Raw genomic sequence first — 15,646 nt, 5'->3', positions numbered from 1 at the left:
AGACTCTTGACCTTGACACAAACTTTCCTCCACACCAAGTCAACCTTCTTCCTTACTTGTAGATGATCCTTCTTGACCTAGTAGCAGCAACGGCAGCACTTTCTTCAGCAACTTCGACCTTGCCTTAGAGACTTCGATCTTCACTGAAAGACTTCGATCTTTACTTAGAACCTTTGATCTTGGCCCAATACAACTTCTTGAGGTGACAACATCACACGACAACTGGCTACAGCATCAACACGACAACTGGTTACGGCATCATATAGCAACTGACTACAACATCAATAAGAGAACTTCGATCTTCCAAACTAGGGCACGACAGAGAGAGAGAGATAGTTGCACCAAAGGTTCAATTTTCCTTTTCTCCTTCTCCTAGACCAAACTCGCACTTCCTTCTCCTCCTTCTATTTCGCACTTCTTCAAGCTTCAAGAGAGATCGAACTTGCTTGTGAGAGAGTGTGCTTCAAATGGAATTCGAATGGCTTTATTTATAGCCCTTAGGTGAGGTCGAATAGCCTCCTTTAAGGCCGACTTGATCATCTTAAGGTCGACTTGGTGTGGAGACAACATAATTCATATTTGACTCAATACTTAACCTTTTTACATGATTCAAAAGCCCAAGAAGGGTCTCTTTAAAAGTACAATGACTCTATTGACTCAAAATAAATCCTAAAAGTCCTCAATGGGGACTTTGACCTAAAACATGGTGACCCAAGCATGAAACCCATGCTTTAATAAGTCACAATAATAATAATAATAATTCTTTTCTTTATTCTTTTGACAAGTACATTACAAGATGACTCAAATACATTTAATGAAGACTGAACCTAGTTACATTTTCCAACACTCCCTCTTAACTAGGGAGGTATTCATCATATACAAGTACAAGGAAGATCTCAACTATATGAACCATGAAGAACTTTAGGCACCGCAATGCCATGGACTAGATTCCTGACCAGGGCAATCTATCCAGGTGGGACTAAGATGGACTCAAGCTTTCAGCCTCTCTAGGTACCATCAGGCTTACTTGCTAACCACCAACCCAAAAATCCAAGTGTGTATCCAAAAACAGAGCTCTATAATCAACACCACCTTTTCCAACTTCGAGACCTAGACATCAACACAAAGTGTCGGCCAGATGTCCTCCCAGGCAATGATTCACTCACAAAGCCTCAACACTCCTAGATCCAACAAATCAAGGATAACCAACCTCTCCTAATGAAACTAATTGGTAACCAGCATGCTATCAACACCTTCAAGAGATTCACTTGTACAAACACAACCCTAATCAATAATATAATCAAATACAAACCTCCGGGGTCTTCCAGACAACTTGATGTTGCTTCTCAACTTTTCATAGTAGGACTATCAACCGAATCTCTAACAGAAGATTCCTCAATCATACACTTTCCTTTCCTACTTCCCATGTAGCAACATATCCTCCGAAATTCATTCTTCAATCAAAACCAAGCTATGTCCTCCCTCTCAAACAGGGAGCATCTCTTTATCCAGACTCCCTCTTAATCTAAGGGAGATCTCTTCTATTTTCGTTATCGGAGAATCTTTCGTGGCTTCCAACCATGTCATCAGAGTTATCATTATCCCCATCATGCTTATCATATCAACGAACATCTTCACCATATAGAAGATTGTGTACCTACACGACATAGATAGGAAGTACAACCAAAACTATAGAAGCATGAAGTTAGCCATATCAAAATTGCGGAAGCATTTCAACCTTACATATATCAGATACCCAAACTTAAACAAGAAACACATATTCTTCAACATCTTGTCATAAACCCTAGAATACTTCATAACAACTTTCATTATATCTAGGGTTTCAATGTTTCTTTCAAAGATGTGACATACGCTACTACAACATATAGCAAACCCTAGAAACAATTCAAACAAATATAGATCTACAAGGCATCTAACAACTTTCAGAATTCATATGTTAGACTTTCCACTAGGGATTCATACAAATCCTAGATTTCATACAAAAGAATCAATCAAAACCAATCACAGCTTAGTCATTATCATGACCAACTTCCACTAGGGTTAGTTGCAAACCCTAGATTTTCAATCAAACATCAATCCCAACCAAAACTCAGATTTCAACAATCTTACACAAATCTCAAATCATCATATTGTCATCATACATCAGATATTTTTACTTCTACTAAGGTTCAACTCCAAAACCCTAGAATTTCACAAATACTATCATCCTAGAAAGACAAACTTTGACTAGGGCTTAGTTCCAAACCCTAGGATTCATGACCACCAACAAATAGGTCAACACATACATCTAGGACTTCATCATCATGCATAGGCATTTCATATCATGTGTTACTCGAACCCAACTTCACAAAGATCAATAAGAGTTAGTCATGCAACAAACTTGATTAGACTAGGGTTTGATCAGACAAACACACACATACCAAGGAAATCATTTCTAAGACATTATAAGGGCCTTGCTTACACATTCCACCAAACCTTAACGAGTTAGGGTTTCAATATAGGAATATAGCAAACCCAAGATTACCAAAACTTTCAAAGGTTTAGGATTTTAGACTTTATCATTCAATCCTAACAAGTTAGGTTTTCCTTATCATACCAAAATCCCAAACATGACATCATCAATAAAAACTTCAAATAGCATTTTTCAATATCCCTAAGCAGTTTAGGGTTTCAAACATTCACATTAGCATACCCTTAGGTTAGGGTTTTCCAGATAACCTGTCTAGGGTTCTATAAAATTAGTTAAGAATATGAGTGGGGTAGATTTATCAATTGATGAATCACCCAAAACAAGAATCAATATGATTCAATAAAGCTAGACACGACAGTGTTAGTAATAGAGTATCAAATGAATAAACATTTACTATAAAGAAATCAGTGTTTTGTAGTTTAAAGCATACCTTTATTTCTTGACAAACCTTATCTTGGGTGGCTTTCTTCCATACTCCTTGAGGTCATGGCAGATGTCTTCCTAATCAAGACAATAGAGGGAGAATGATGATTAGTATTAGTATAATCAAAACTAAATGAGTACATGAAACCAAAAACTGAAAGGAAATGAGATACTTATCTTTGGGAGTTGTTGGGGGCTCCCTCCAAAGCTTAAGGGATACCTGTAAACTTATAAAAACAAAAGAAAAAGTCTTTTCCAAAAACATGTTAGAACCTATAAATTCTAAACATCAAAAATATAAAATAAGATATTTAAGGCTACAAGTAGAGGACTTAGTAGTGTAAGTCCCTTATGTCAGATTCTTCGGGTTTGGCTTTCTTTAGGTCTTCCTCTTCAGCAACATTGACTTGATCTCTTTCTCTCTTCTTGTTTCTTGGATTGCCGAGACAGTCACTCCTGTAGTGACCCTTCTTATGACATTGATAGCATTCTACCTTGGACATGTCAACTTTATTCCTTGGTCCTTTCGATTTCTTTCCTTTATGTTGAGCAATGTAGGCATTTGAAACATCTTCAAAATTGGAAACTAGTGAGATCCTCAATTTTTCCTGACTACAGGCAGCCCATAGTTCTTCAAAAGTGGGAGCTTCCTTCCAACTGTTAAGACCTGCAGCAAATGCACCCCAATTAGATGGCAATCCTAATAGAGCGGTGATCACGAGTTCTTTGTTTGGAACAATTTCATCAATGGCCAAAATATCATCTCTGATTCTTGCTATCTTCACAAAGAAGGAGGCCATTGTATCTTCTTTAGTCATCTTTGTGGTCCTTAGTTCATTCTTCAAAATTGCTACTTGACCAATGTTCTTAATAGTGAATAACTTTGACAAGGCTTCATACATTTCCTGAGCATGATTGATGTTGGCTATGAATGGGACAAGGTTGTCCTTTATTCCTTCTACCATTAGAGTCATGGCCACCAATTCTAGTTCCCTGAATTTTACTTTGTCAGCATCACTGGAGTCTTTTGTAGGCTTCTTTACTTTTCCTTTGACCAAGTCTAGAACCTTGTTCTTTTCAAGGATGAGGTCAATCCTCTTCTTCCAAGACCTGTAGTTTGAGGCTCCTTCAAGTTTGTTCTCTCCCTTGATTGTGTTAGACATCTTCCTTGAATATAGTAGACTCCTTCCCTGAGATAATCCTTTTGAATGGTTCCTTGATCAAGTGCTTGAGACTGTCTTTTTCTTCTTTCTTCACCAAAGCTCTAATACCATGTTAGAAAATCAGAAAGGCAGAAAGATTTTCTTATTCTTGATAATTACTTGTGATGTTCTTGATTTGTTATTATGTTTCTTTATATCTTCTTTCTTTTAGTTCATCAAGCAATTACCAAAGCAATAGCACATAAACAATGGACACCAAATGTAGGCTCACAGTCAGGGCAAAACCCCTCTCTAGGGGAAAACCCAGTCAGTAATTCTTCCTTCAATAGTTTTCCGGAGATATTCCAAGACTCTTGACCTTGACACAAACTTTCCTCCACACCAAGTCAACCTTCTTCCTTACTTGCAGATGATCCTTCTTGACCTAGCAGCAGCGGCAGCACTTTCTTCAACAACGTCGACCTTACCTTAGAGATTTCGATCTTCACCGAAAGACTTCGATCTTTACTTAACCTTCAATCTTGGTCCAATACAACTTCTTGAGGTAACAACAACAACTAGCTACGGCATCAACAAGGCAACTGGTTACAGCATCATACAACAATTGGCTACGACATCAATAAGAGAACTTCGATCTTCCAAACTAGGGCACGAGAGAGAGAGATAGTTACACCAAAGGTTCGATTTTCCTTTTCTCCTTCTCCTATACTAAACTCACACTTCATTCTCCTCATTCTTCTATTTCGCACTTCTTCCAGCATCAAGAGAGATCGAACTTGCTTGTGAGAGAGTGTGCTTCAAATGAATTCGAATGGCTTTATTTATAGCCCTTAGGTGAGGTCGAATAGCCTCCTTTGAGGCCGACTTGATCATCGTAAGGCCGACTTAGTGTGGAGACAACATAATTCATATTTGACTCGATACTTAACCTTTTTACATGATTCAAAATCCCAAGAAGGGTCTCTTTAAATATACAATGACTCTATTAACTCAAAATAAATCCTAGGAGTCCTCAATGAGGACTTTGACCTAAAACATGGTGACCCAAGCATGAAACCCATGCTTTAATAAGTCACAATAATAATAATAATAATAAGTATTTTCTTTATTCTTTTGAAAAGTACATTACAAGATGACTCAAATACATTTAATGAAGACCAAACCTAGTTACATTTTCCAACATTCGTAAGGCTCCAATCCAATCCGACCTATCCAATCAAAGAAGAAAAATGTCTCTACTTTGAGAGGTTCAGGAAGGTCAAAGAAAGAGGAGGTTTTCATAAGGTTTTGATCTGCTCTAATCCTCTTTGATCAAATCTTGAAAAACAGTTTAAGTCCCAAGAGTGCAAAGTTTTGTAGAGGGGGAACCCTCCCATAAAGCTTCGCATAGCTCTGATCTACGAACAAGCTCAGAAATGGCTAAGTATTCCTAATGAAGAATGCTTGTTCATGCTTCCAAAGGAAGAAGCATTCTTCCTTATGCAAGGCTCATTCGAGGAGTTAGCAAATACTTTGAATTTCATACAAGGCAACTCCTAGATTCTTAAATAAATATTCTCTTGAAATTTATGTGTACCCAAAACTTAGGTAGCACCCTCCTCAAGGAATAAATTTGGTAACAACTTTCTCTGGAAATTGGTCATGGCAATATACATCCTTGTGCTTGGGGTTTTTTCATCATGGAATTTGATTATGCAGAGGATAAGGTTCATCTCATTCACGTCGTTCTATGGTTCTAAGGGTATGTAACTTATGCAAGAAACCTTGGCACCCTTCCTTGATTCCCTATCTTCAACACCATTGTGGGTTAGATTATCATTTTTCTCCCGAGCTTTTAGGGACTTGAATTCATGGTTTCCATAGAAAATGCTCTGAGTTTTTTTTCCTCCCCTAACGCTAATAAAAAGCACATCACAACTTTCACGAGAATGTGTGTGAAAATCGATCTTGCAAAAGTCCTACCTAAAGAGATTTGGCTCAAAATGGACTATATTGCAGGTAGCCAAAATTGGACTATGGGGAACTGAACTTCATGAGTAGGTTTTGTTTTGCCAAAGGCACTTGGCATTACCCCCCTTAATCTTAAATCTGATATAGTTTGAACCGTCCAAAATTTGTCTGAGTGAAAGAGCAAGAAATAAAGACCTAAGAAGCTCACCTCTTGGCAAAGGGCAAAGGAACATCTACCATTTGGTTGATCTTCCCAATAAATTACAATCCGAAGGACAGAGATTCTAAGAAATAGGAATTTTAATAAAGAAGAACCATTATACAACTCCCTAATACAAGATATCTAGGTATTCGTGAAAAAGAATAGATACATAGGTATCTGTGAGAAAAAATAATTATCTAGGTATCCAAGATATGTAGGTATCCATTGGAATAAAGTGGAAGAGGAAGGTAACCAAGCCCTTTGATGCTTTGATAGTGAAAACATTCAAACTGTATGGAGGACCAACGTAAATCAAATGACAAGGGTTCGATTCAAGTCAAAAAGAGAAAGGAAAAGAGTTATAGCAAGTGTGCCCATATGATTCTATGGCTAAGAAAAGGGAAAGGCCAAGGACAAGAATGAGTTGTGCATGAATGTAAAAAAGGTCCAAACTAGAGCCAACTTGTATTTACTCTATAGTTATGATAGGATTAGTCTTTTCATGACTTCAAGGTAAGTTGTTGCAACAAATATGTAATTCTTACCAACTTTGATGCTCTTTGAATAATATATCATTTTTCTTTAGAAAAAAAATCCACGTGGGAGATGTATGATTGCAAAATGAATATGAACAACATTCTTCATATTCTTTCTCCACCATTGTCTCTATCTATAATTATATGCATGATAAATTTCTACATGATATCATAGCATGATACTAATCTTAGAGCTACGAATGAAGGCCAAGTTTGAAAAATCATATCCTAGATTGAAGAATTGTGAGCGAAGTAGTAGGGCTCAAAATATATATATATATATATATAAGTTTATTCTAAAAGATTAAAAGATATATTTAAAATATCTAAAGTTCGACTTTAGAAAGATTTAATCTAGGGAAAACAAACAATACGTGGTCAAACAATAGGGTGGACCCATGGAGGTCACAAATAGCAATAGCATGCCAACATAATATTAGAATTTCCAACAAGGCCATGGAAATTATGAACACATTCATAAATGATATCTTTGAAAAATGGCTAACAATGCATCGAGACATGCCCGCCTCTCAAGAGACGATGACCACCATAAGGCTCATCCTTCAAAATTTACAAAAAGGTCATGAGAAATATGAACATTTTCATCAATGACATGTTTGAGAAATTGACATTTTTTATCAATGCATTGAGACTCACCCGCTATAACAAAAAGCACACTCCCTAGGAAATTCAATCTCGTTCTTCTAGGGGTACTTAGCAATGCTGCAAAAGTCGAGTGCGGGAATAATTCGGCAAAGGTCTGAAAATTGAAAAAATTGTAAAAAATTGAAAAAAATCAGCGAAAATAAGGCAAAATTAAAAAATACAAAAAAGAAAATCAATTTTTTTCAATTAAAAAAACTCACAATTTGGCAATTTTATCAGGATTTACTCCTGATTTTGGTAACATTGGTACTTACTAAGCACATCATCTCAAAGGGCAGCAAGCTCATCACAAAAATCACCAACGCTTGACTACAACCTCTTTTAAGGATTTGATTTGAGTTAAATCTAGGATTATGGTACCGATATCTTATCAATGAGCACAACATCTGACTTTTTGCAATGACTAAAACGTGAAAATTTTGTAGACTCCAGAACATGGGCGATTTGCAACTGCCATTTTTTTACGATTTAATCCCAATTTTTTCAATTTCAAAAAACTCGCCAAAAACTGAGCCAATAAAATTGTTTGGCTAAAAAAACTCATGATTTGGCAATTTTATCAGGATTTACTCCTGATTTTGGTAACATTGGTACTTACTAAGCACATCATCTCAAAGGGCACCAAGGTCATCACAAAAATCACCAACGCTTGACTACAACCTCTTTTAAGGATTGGTACCAATATCTTATCAATGAGCACAACATCTGACTGTTTTGCAATGACTAAAACGTGAAAATTTTGTAGACTCCAGAACATGGGCGATTTGCAACTGCCATTTTTTTACGATTTAATCGCAATTTTTTCAGTTTCAAAAAACTCACCAAAAACTGAGCCAATAAAATTGTTTGGCTAAAAAAACTCACGATTTGGCAATTTTTTCAGGATTTACCCCTGATTTTGGTAACATTTGTACTTACTAAGCATATCATCTCAAAGGGCAGCAAGGTCATCACAAAAATCACCAACGCTTGACTACAACCTCTTTTAAGGATTTGATTTGAGTTAAATCTAGGATTATGGTACCGATATCTTATCAATGAGCACAACATCTGACTTTTTGCAATGACTAAAACGTGAAAATTTTGTAGACTCCAGAACATGGGCGATTTGCAACTGCCATTTTTTTACAATTTAATCCCAATTTTTTCAATTTCAAAAAACTCAGCCAATAAAATTGTTTGGCTAAAAAAACTCACGATTTGGCAATTTTATCAGGATTTACTCTGATTTTGGTAACATTGGTACTTACTAAGCACATCATCTCAAAGGGCAGCAAGGTCATCACAAAAATCACCAACGCTTGACTACAACCTCTTTTAAGGATTTGATTTGAGTTAAATCTAGGATTATGGTACCGATATCTTATCAATGAGCACAACATCTGACTTTTTGCAATGACTAAAACGTGAAAATTTTGTAGACTCCAGAACATGGGCTATTTGCAACTGCCACCACGCAGAAAACAAAATCATTATGAATGATAACCTTTGCAAGTGGTTGCCATGGACCCATTTTTGTCAACAACTAAATGATTGACATGTGGTGATCAAAACCAAAAGGCATACGTGGAATATACATACGTAGTGTCAAAGATAGAAAGGAATTTGCAGCAAGCAAAGGTTGGGTGATTATCAAGGGCATGTGCCAAAATTTGCGGTGCATAGATTCTTAGGTTAGTGCAAAATCAACTTGGTAATGGGTCGGCAAAAATAGACAATTTGATACCAACAAACGTAATGTTGCATCTAACATTTGACATGAAATAATGACAATCAAAGGTGGTAGAGATAGCAAGAGTGAAGGTGGTTTGTTTTGATTGTTGAAGTAACATATAACCATAACAGGTTTGATGTGTGAGATCAATTTTTTTTAATTTGTAGTTGCACTTAACAGTAAAGGAAAAAAAATTGAGGTCGTTTCCTGAAATGTAGTTCAATAATGACATTATTCTACCTAGGTACTACACAAATCAAAATTTGGAGTTTACTAAAAGTTTCAATGATGGTGAAATTATTCAATGACATAAAGAAAATTTGAAATGATGCATATATGGTGATGAAATGACTCTTCTAGGAGACTTGTAATAAATGGTTTCAGCTTACCTCTATAGTTTGCGGAAGAAAGATAAAAACGGGAAAGGGGGAGCTGGAATCTCGTAAACACTGCCCGTTTTGAGCAGTTGTTAAAACGTCTTTGGGAAAGGGGCACGATAGTTAGAATGCATAGATTGATAGATATTCAAAGTGAATCCAACTAATTCCTATCTTCAGTCTAAAGAGATGGAAATCTAATAGAGTGAAGATTTATTACTGGGTTTGGACCATATAGCTACCCGAATGCCTCAATGAAGGTTGTCAACCCGTAAGGGGCTTTCAACAATTTTGTTGTCATCTTTGTCAAAACTTCTGAGTTTTATATTTAGGATGGTAGATGCTTGAAAATATCATTGCCGTATCGGGGGGCAAAGGAGGGAGTGTGCAGTATTATCGATCAAATAATAGTTAGAGGCAACAAAAGTTTGTATAATGATCTCCTTATGAGACCATTTGTAACAGGTAAACGTTGATGTTTAAGGTTAGGTGGTTAAACCACTTTAACCACCTAGAAGTTCTACAAATACGTAAAGTGAGACATGATGTATGTATGTGATATATGGTCACAGAATTAATAATAAAATCCACTCTTTACTTTCTCTCTCCACCATCATCTCCATGAACATAGGCACTCTATTAATTTTGTGTTGCTCACGAGGATGATATTCTTGAAGCTTTGTTTTTGAACTTTCTTTGGTTCCACAAATTAAATCAGCCAATTCTACTTGGTTGTTTGTTTTGTAGGCTAAGAATTTGTAGGTGACTCCTACAATGATCCCTGTTGACACCGTTTGCCTTGCTATGCTCAAGCTACCTTTAGAGGTTCCATCAAAATTGTTCTTGATCCATCCTTAAGAGGAGGAGATTCTACAGTTGTTGGCTAATTTTATGATTGCAAAATCTCCTTGCATTAATGAAAATCAGATATATAATATATTGAGTTTAAGACAGCAGAGCAGTTGTTGGCTAATTTTATGATTGCAAAATCTTCTTGCATTAATGGAAATCATATATATAATATATTGAGTTTAAGACAGTAGAGCATTTCTCATTAAGTATTACAGAGAAAATAGTAAACATTGATATTAACAATTTTCGACCAACAGCAAATAACACAAAATCAAGTACTAATGATAACCTAAGTTATACCACAGCAATATTCTAGAAATAGGAGGTAGGGCCAATAAATTTTCAAAAGAAGTCCTTTACAAGCGCTTGAATGCACATAATTCGAACAATTTTCATTACGTTGCCCACCCTATGGAGATCATTAACAAAACAGCCCTACCAAGCATGATTAAACCTCAAATGAAGGACAATAAGACATACAAAAGTCGCCCAAGCCAAGATTCTGTCTTGACTCTTTGATGTGAATCGAATTGCTCCATTGAATAATCGTGAATTGTTTTCAGGGGGTCTTCCACTAACAATGACACTGCAAATTGTCTTCAGGTTGTCTTCCATTAACAATGACACTGCAAAGCATTCATAGGTGTCAAGGCGTCAAGGCACAGTGACCTTGTCATACTAAGCAAGGTATTGCTCCTTTTTTAAAAGAAAATAATAGCTCAATTGGACATCACTATGCCCACTCTATCTCCATGATGAAGCTTATGCTTCGCATTGTGGCAATCTAGAAAGATAATAGACATTATTGATTATTACATTAGCCATATTCTTCCCTGCAAGACGGAAGAAATAACACAACGAGAGTCCTGATGTAACATTATAATTGGATGGGAAGGGAAGAAACACACTTGGTTCTTACAGTCTAATGCTTGGTTTTGTTGGTCCACATCAAGTTGGCGAAAAGGGGTGATGCCACAGATATTGGAATGCAATAAATTGAAGAAATGGCGGACCACGACCAATAAAGGTATCCATGGAATAACCAATGTAAAGTTTGTTGACCTCACTTGCATACCAAACTTGTGTCAAACTTTTAACCTATTTTGTTGCGCTCTTCTTTAGCTTCCAATCTACTCGCTAACAAATTTAATTGTCCATGATATGTTCCTCCAATGGTGGCATTCATTGTTATCAATGTACGGTGTGCAAGGCCATCCTACGTCAGTGTAGGTATTCTGGCTTTGAGTGTTTTCTCATCATTGATAGATCATATTATTTTAGTTACTGGGTCCAGTGGTTGGTAACTGGTTGTTCTCTTCCTGCTTAATAAGTGAAATTCATCATGAACCTCTACCACATAATGCACCAAGGCTAACTTTACCTGTTTCCTTCCTTGAACTTGGAAATCAAGCCTTGAACTGTAGCCTAATCTTCCATGTCCTCTTTGTTACTTTTAACTGTAGCTTCATCTTCCGTGTCCTCCTTGTTACTTTTATTTCTTTTGTTGGTATATTAAGGTCAATGTCACATGGTTCGGGTTCAAGTTCGGGTTTGACAATGATTAGGTTCGGTTTGAGTTCGAATTTTTTTATGATGTTCAGATGAAGTTCGCGATTAGGTTCATCTATATATATATATATATAACAAATTAAGATAAAATAGTAAGAAATCAACATTAGTAAACATCAAAAATGTTATTACGGACATGGAAACTACAAGGATAAATTACAAGCTTGAGTTGTGACATGAAGTTATGAGTTTTGATCTATAGAATTGGTCAATAACTATAAGGTTCGATGAAGTTCGCTGAACCTCAATTTTTTTTTAAGATTCACCAAAATTTGAATCTCAATATTAAATTTCTTTGAACCTTGTGACATAGATTAAGGCCTAATAAAGACTCTAAATGTCTCATCCGTAATGTAGTCTTTCGGGACACAAGCTGCTACTTCCAACTTAATGTTGGCCACTGTCGGCTAATCCACCACTAGTGACACGTGAATCTGTTATATTTTAAATGTTTCTTTGAAACGCTGATCTATATTGTAATAATAACATAGTCCAAATAGGTTATCATTCGGATCTTTTCTGATCATATTTTGTAATAATAACATAGTTTTAATATTTTATGATTTGGATCTTTTATGGTCATATTTTTTTACTATTTTTTCCCAAATGTAATTAAAAGTTTAAAAGATCAGATGGATCTCACAATTAAGGTGTAATAAGGGTTTTTGAAGACAATGAATTTATTTATACATTAAAAATGCAATTTCAATAATAAAAATTTATAATTTCACAAAAAATTATATAATCAAATTCTAATAATAATTAGAAAAAAAAGGTCCAAATCTTACTTCTCCTTGTAAGAGTCAACTCCAATCAATCCATAGATTGGTGTGTAACTGAATTGCAGTTCTATAATCATGTAATTCGTTTTTCAGTGCCTTGATATTGGCACATATACTTGGATATCATCCCTTCCTCTTCTACTTTTTATCTTGGGCGAACGTTTCAGAATCCTCTTTAGTCTTAGAAAAGATACGAACCAACACTCGTGCTGCTCACATGCTCCTCGATTTACTTTGTTCACCAACATACCATCTATAACACAAAGGTCAATCCAAACAGCCTGTACGCTCAGCATGCCCCGCACCATGTCCCAGTGAAGTCAAATTAAAGCAACTTCTCATCACTGCTTGGCCTAACCCTCTTAACACTCAAAGCTATGCCAATCTGGAAGCTAGTTTGGTGCAAGTCTATAGGTTCATGTGATAGCATCCACTTTCCTTCCAATACTCACATTACTGGCGGTCTCACTGTTGTCATGCATGCTTTGTGGGTTGTGATTGTTATTATTTATGTGATGTCCACAATTGAAAGTTATTTTACTATACTGATATATCGCTGTGATGGTATTTCATTCCACATTAATGATTTCTTTCTGCTTCCTCCTATATGCTGCAAATCACTATATCGCTGTGATGGGATTTCATTACACATTGATGATCCCCTTCTCCTTCCTCTTGTATGCTGCAAACAGAAAGATTCTAGGAAACGACTACCCATTAAAAAAAGTACAGCTACTGCTTTTCAAAATTCAGACAAGGTTTACTTTGCACAGAAAAATTATTACCTAGATTTTCACCATGATAACCATGTAAGCCACCCCCTCCTAATAATGCTGCTCCACTTGAAGCTAGGTCATCAGATAGGCTTTGGAATGGTAAGTAACTCTACGACAAAACTTCTCACACTCTTTATGATTAACATAGTAGCGGCCCTTAAATCAGTACAATTACCACAAAAAGGTCGTAGGATTAACAAAATGGGTCACGCGATTGACATCATAGATAATGGGATTAGCATAATCGGTCACGTGAAAACAATGCTGACAAGCTCTAGAGTCGAATGTAACAGTAAATGCATATAGTGCCAATGGTGGCAAATATGTAATAAAAAGACCACCAAAGTTGCCGATGCTAAAAGACCTTCAAAAAAACATTAAAAAAATAAAAATATGGTGCGACTGAAATAAATGCAATACTCTTATTAATAATAGGGCACTGGGTACCTCATGGGATCCGAGAGGCGCAGAACGGTCGTCCATGGCAGGCGTTCCATTAGCCCCTCCTCTGGTTGGGCATACGTCAGTGAGCTTGCGCTTCTTGGAATGTTTCGAATTGAAGCAATTGGGATTGGAGGCGGGCGAAGAGGAGGAGGGCGGATCGAGGGAGGCGAAATTTGTGGGAGTGGTGACGGTGCGACCGTGGGCTAAAGAAGAAGAAGTCAAGGGGGCCACCTCATCCTCGCCATCCTCTTCCTCATCTCCTATTCCTCCTCCTCCTATTCCTCCCACTCTTGCATTTCTTGGGTTTGGGTTCGGAGAATGGGAGAAAGAGGAATAACCCCGCGGCAGTGTGAGCAGCGCCTTCATTTTCGTCGTAGTCTGCTGCTGCTCCTGCTGCTGCCTCCTCTGCCTCTGCCTGTCCTTGTTGTCCGCCATTTCACTTAATTATTATTATTTTTTATTTAATGGGTCTTGTTTTTCATCGCTAATTTTTACCCAAACCACCACCAAATCACGCCCACCCCTTCGCATTGCATTTGGAATTTGGCCCTCTTCGCTTTTGCCAGCAGCGCCCAGGTCTCGTTTCCAAACCCTACCACTCTCCTCTCTCTAACTTTTTCTCTCCTCTCTCTACCCATGTCAAATAAAATAGAGTGAGCCCTCGCCTACGCTTTTTTTTTAATTGTTTCCGCCGTGTCTTCCGGCTGGATGCGTTTCACTGTGGGTGTGGGTAGGTGAAGCCCCCACCCCTCATTATTTGCCAGTACAATAATTTATTTATATATTCTTGTCTTTTTCTTCTCTTTTTCACTGCCCTATGGGAAGATTTGTACCATCCTGGGGTTGCTTTCCCTGTGAACAAACCACCATGCCATTTCATCTCATTAGCTTTTGAGTAAAGAGAGCCCTTGTCCCCACTTTCCATGTGTCCCCAGGCTTATATCATATATAGACAACGATTGGTCATCAAAGGTTTAGATATCATGTGGTGACAACGATGGTTTGTTAAATATCTAAAACCCATGTTGATGTTCTGGATAAGCGTGAAAAAGTATATATATTCCAAAAAAATTGTATGAAAAAAAAAAAATCCTAAAACCTTTCATCAATTTATTTTATTTTTAGTATTTTTACATATTTATGGATAATAAATGAAATAAATTGTTAATTTCGATTACAAATTTTTATATAATTTATGGATAATAAATGAAGTGGTTGATTTTGATTAAGAAATTTAATTTTGAAGTACTTATAAGGATATAACATGAATATGCATTCTTAATTTTGAGAAAAACTATAAAATATTCTAGGTTTAGTTTAGGTTGTGATTATTCGAGTTAAAAGTTTTATTATTATTATAATAATAATTTTAATTTTAAGAATATAAATTAAATTAATGTTTGGGAAACAAAAATTCTTTTAGTTTATTGAACTAAGTATATTTTTTATTTCCAAATTTTTATTAGTGACCAAAAAGAGTAAACACATATATATGGTTTTAACATGATATTTGTTTGTTGACCATGGGAAGAATTCCTCTACCAAGAAGGAAAATCCCTTGATGGTAGGTCCCATTTAGACCGATTCTTGTTTGGAGTAGCAATTTTTGTCTATATATGGACCCACTTGCCACTAAAAAGGTTTGGATAAGATGTAATATGTGTGTGTTAATAGGAGCTATTTTTTTTACATTAGATACAA

The 15,646-nt window shown here is 36.3% G+C and overlaps 1 protein-coding gene across 3 annotated transcripts in view; it reads right to left on the bottom strand.

Moving 5' to 3' along the window:
• LOC149163417 (uncharacterized) overlaps positions 1–14,557 on the bottom strand; it is a 153,281-nt gene extending 138,724 nt beyond the window's left edge. The window contains exons 1-2 of one of the 3 annotated variants that reach the window (XM_089431697.1): positions 13,949–14,085; positions 10,855–11,000 (exon numbers count right to left, since the gene is read on the bottom strand). In XM_089431697.1, the coding sequence (XP_089287823.1) occupies positions 10,855–10,989 (135 nt within the window). In that variant the 5' untranslated portion in view covers positions 10,990–11,000; positions 13,949–14,085. Of the gene's footprint in view, positions 1–10,854; positions 11,001–13,948 lie in introns of all 3 variants that reach the window. The other 2 variants (XM_089431696.1, XM_089431698.1) reach the window with 2 other exon arrangements.
• Positions 14,558–15,646: the final 1,089 nt, after the last annotated feature.

The sequence above is a fragment of the Pinus tabuliformis genome, chromosome 5_1 (genome assembly GCF_031772625.1).
Source record: "Pinus tabuliformis cultivar Carrire ecotype Pingquan chromosome 5_1, CPIR1, whole genome shotgun sequence".
Classification (NCBI taxonomy): domain Eukaryota; kingdom Viridiplantae; phylum Streptophyta; class Pinopsida; order Pinales; family Pinaceae; genus Pinus; species Pinus tabuliformis.
The sequence above is the reverse complement of the archived record's forward strand: the minus strand, read 5'-3'. Positions and strand labels throughout refer to the sequence as shown.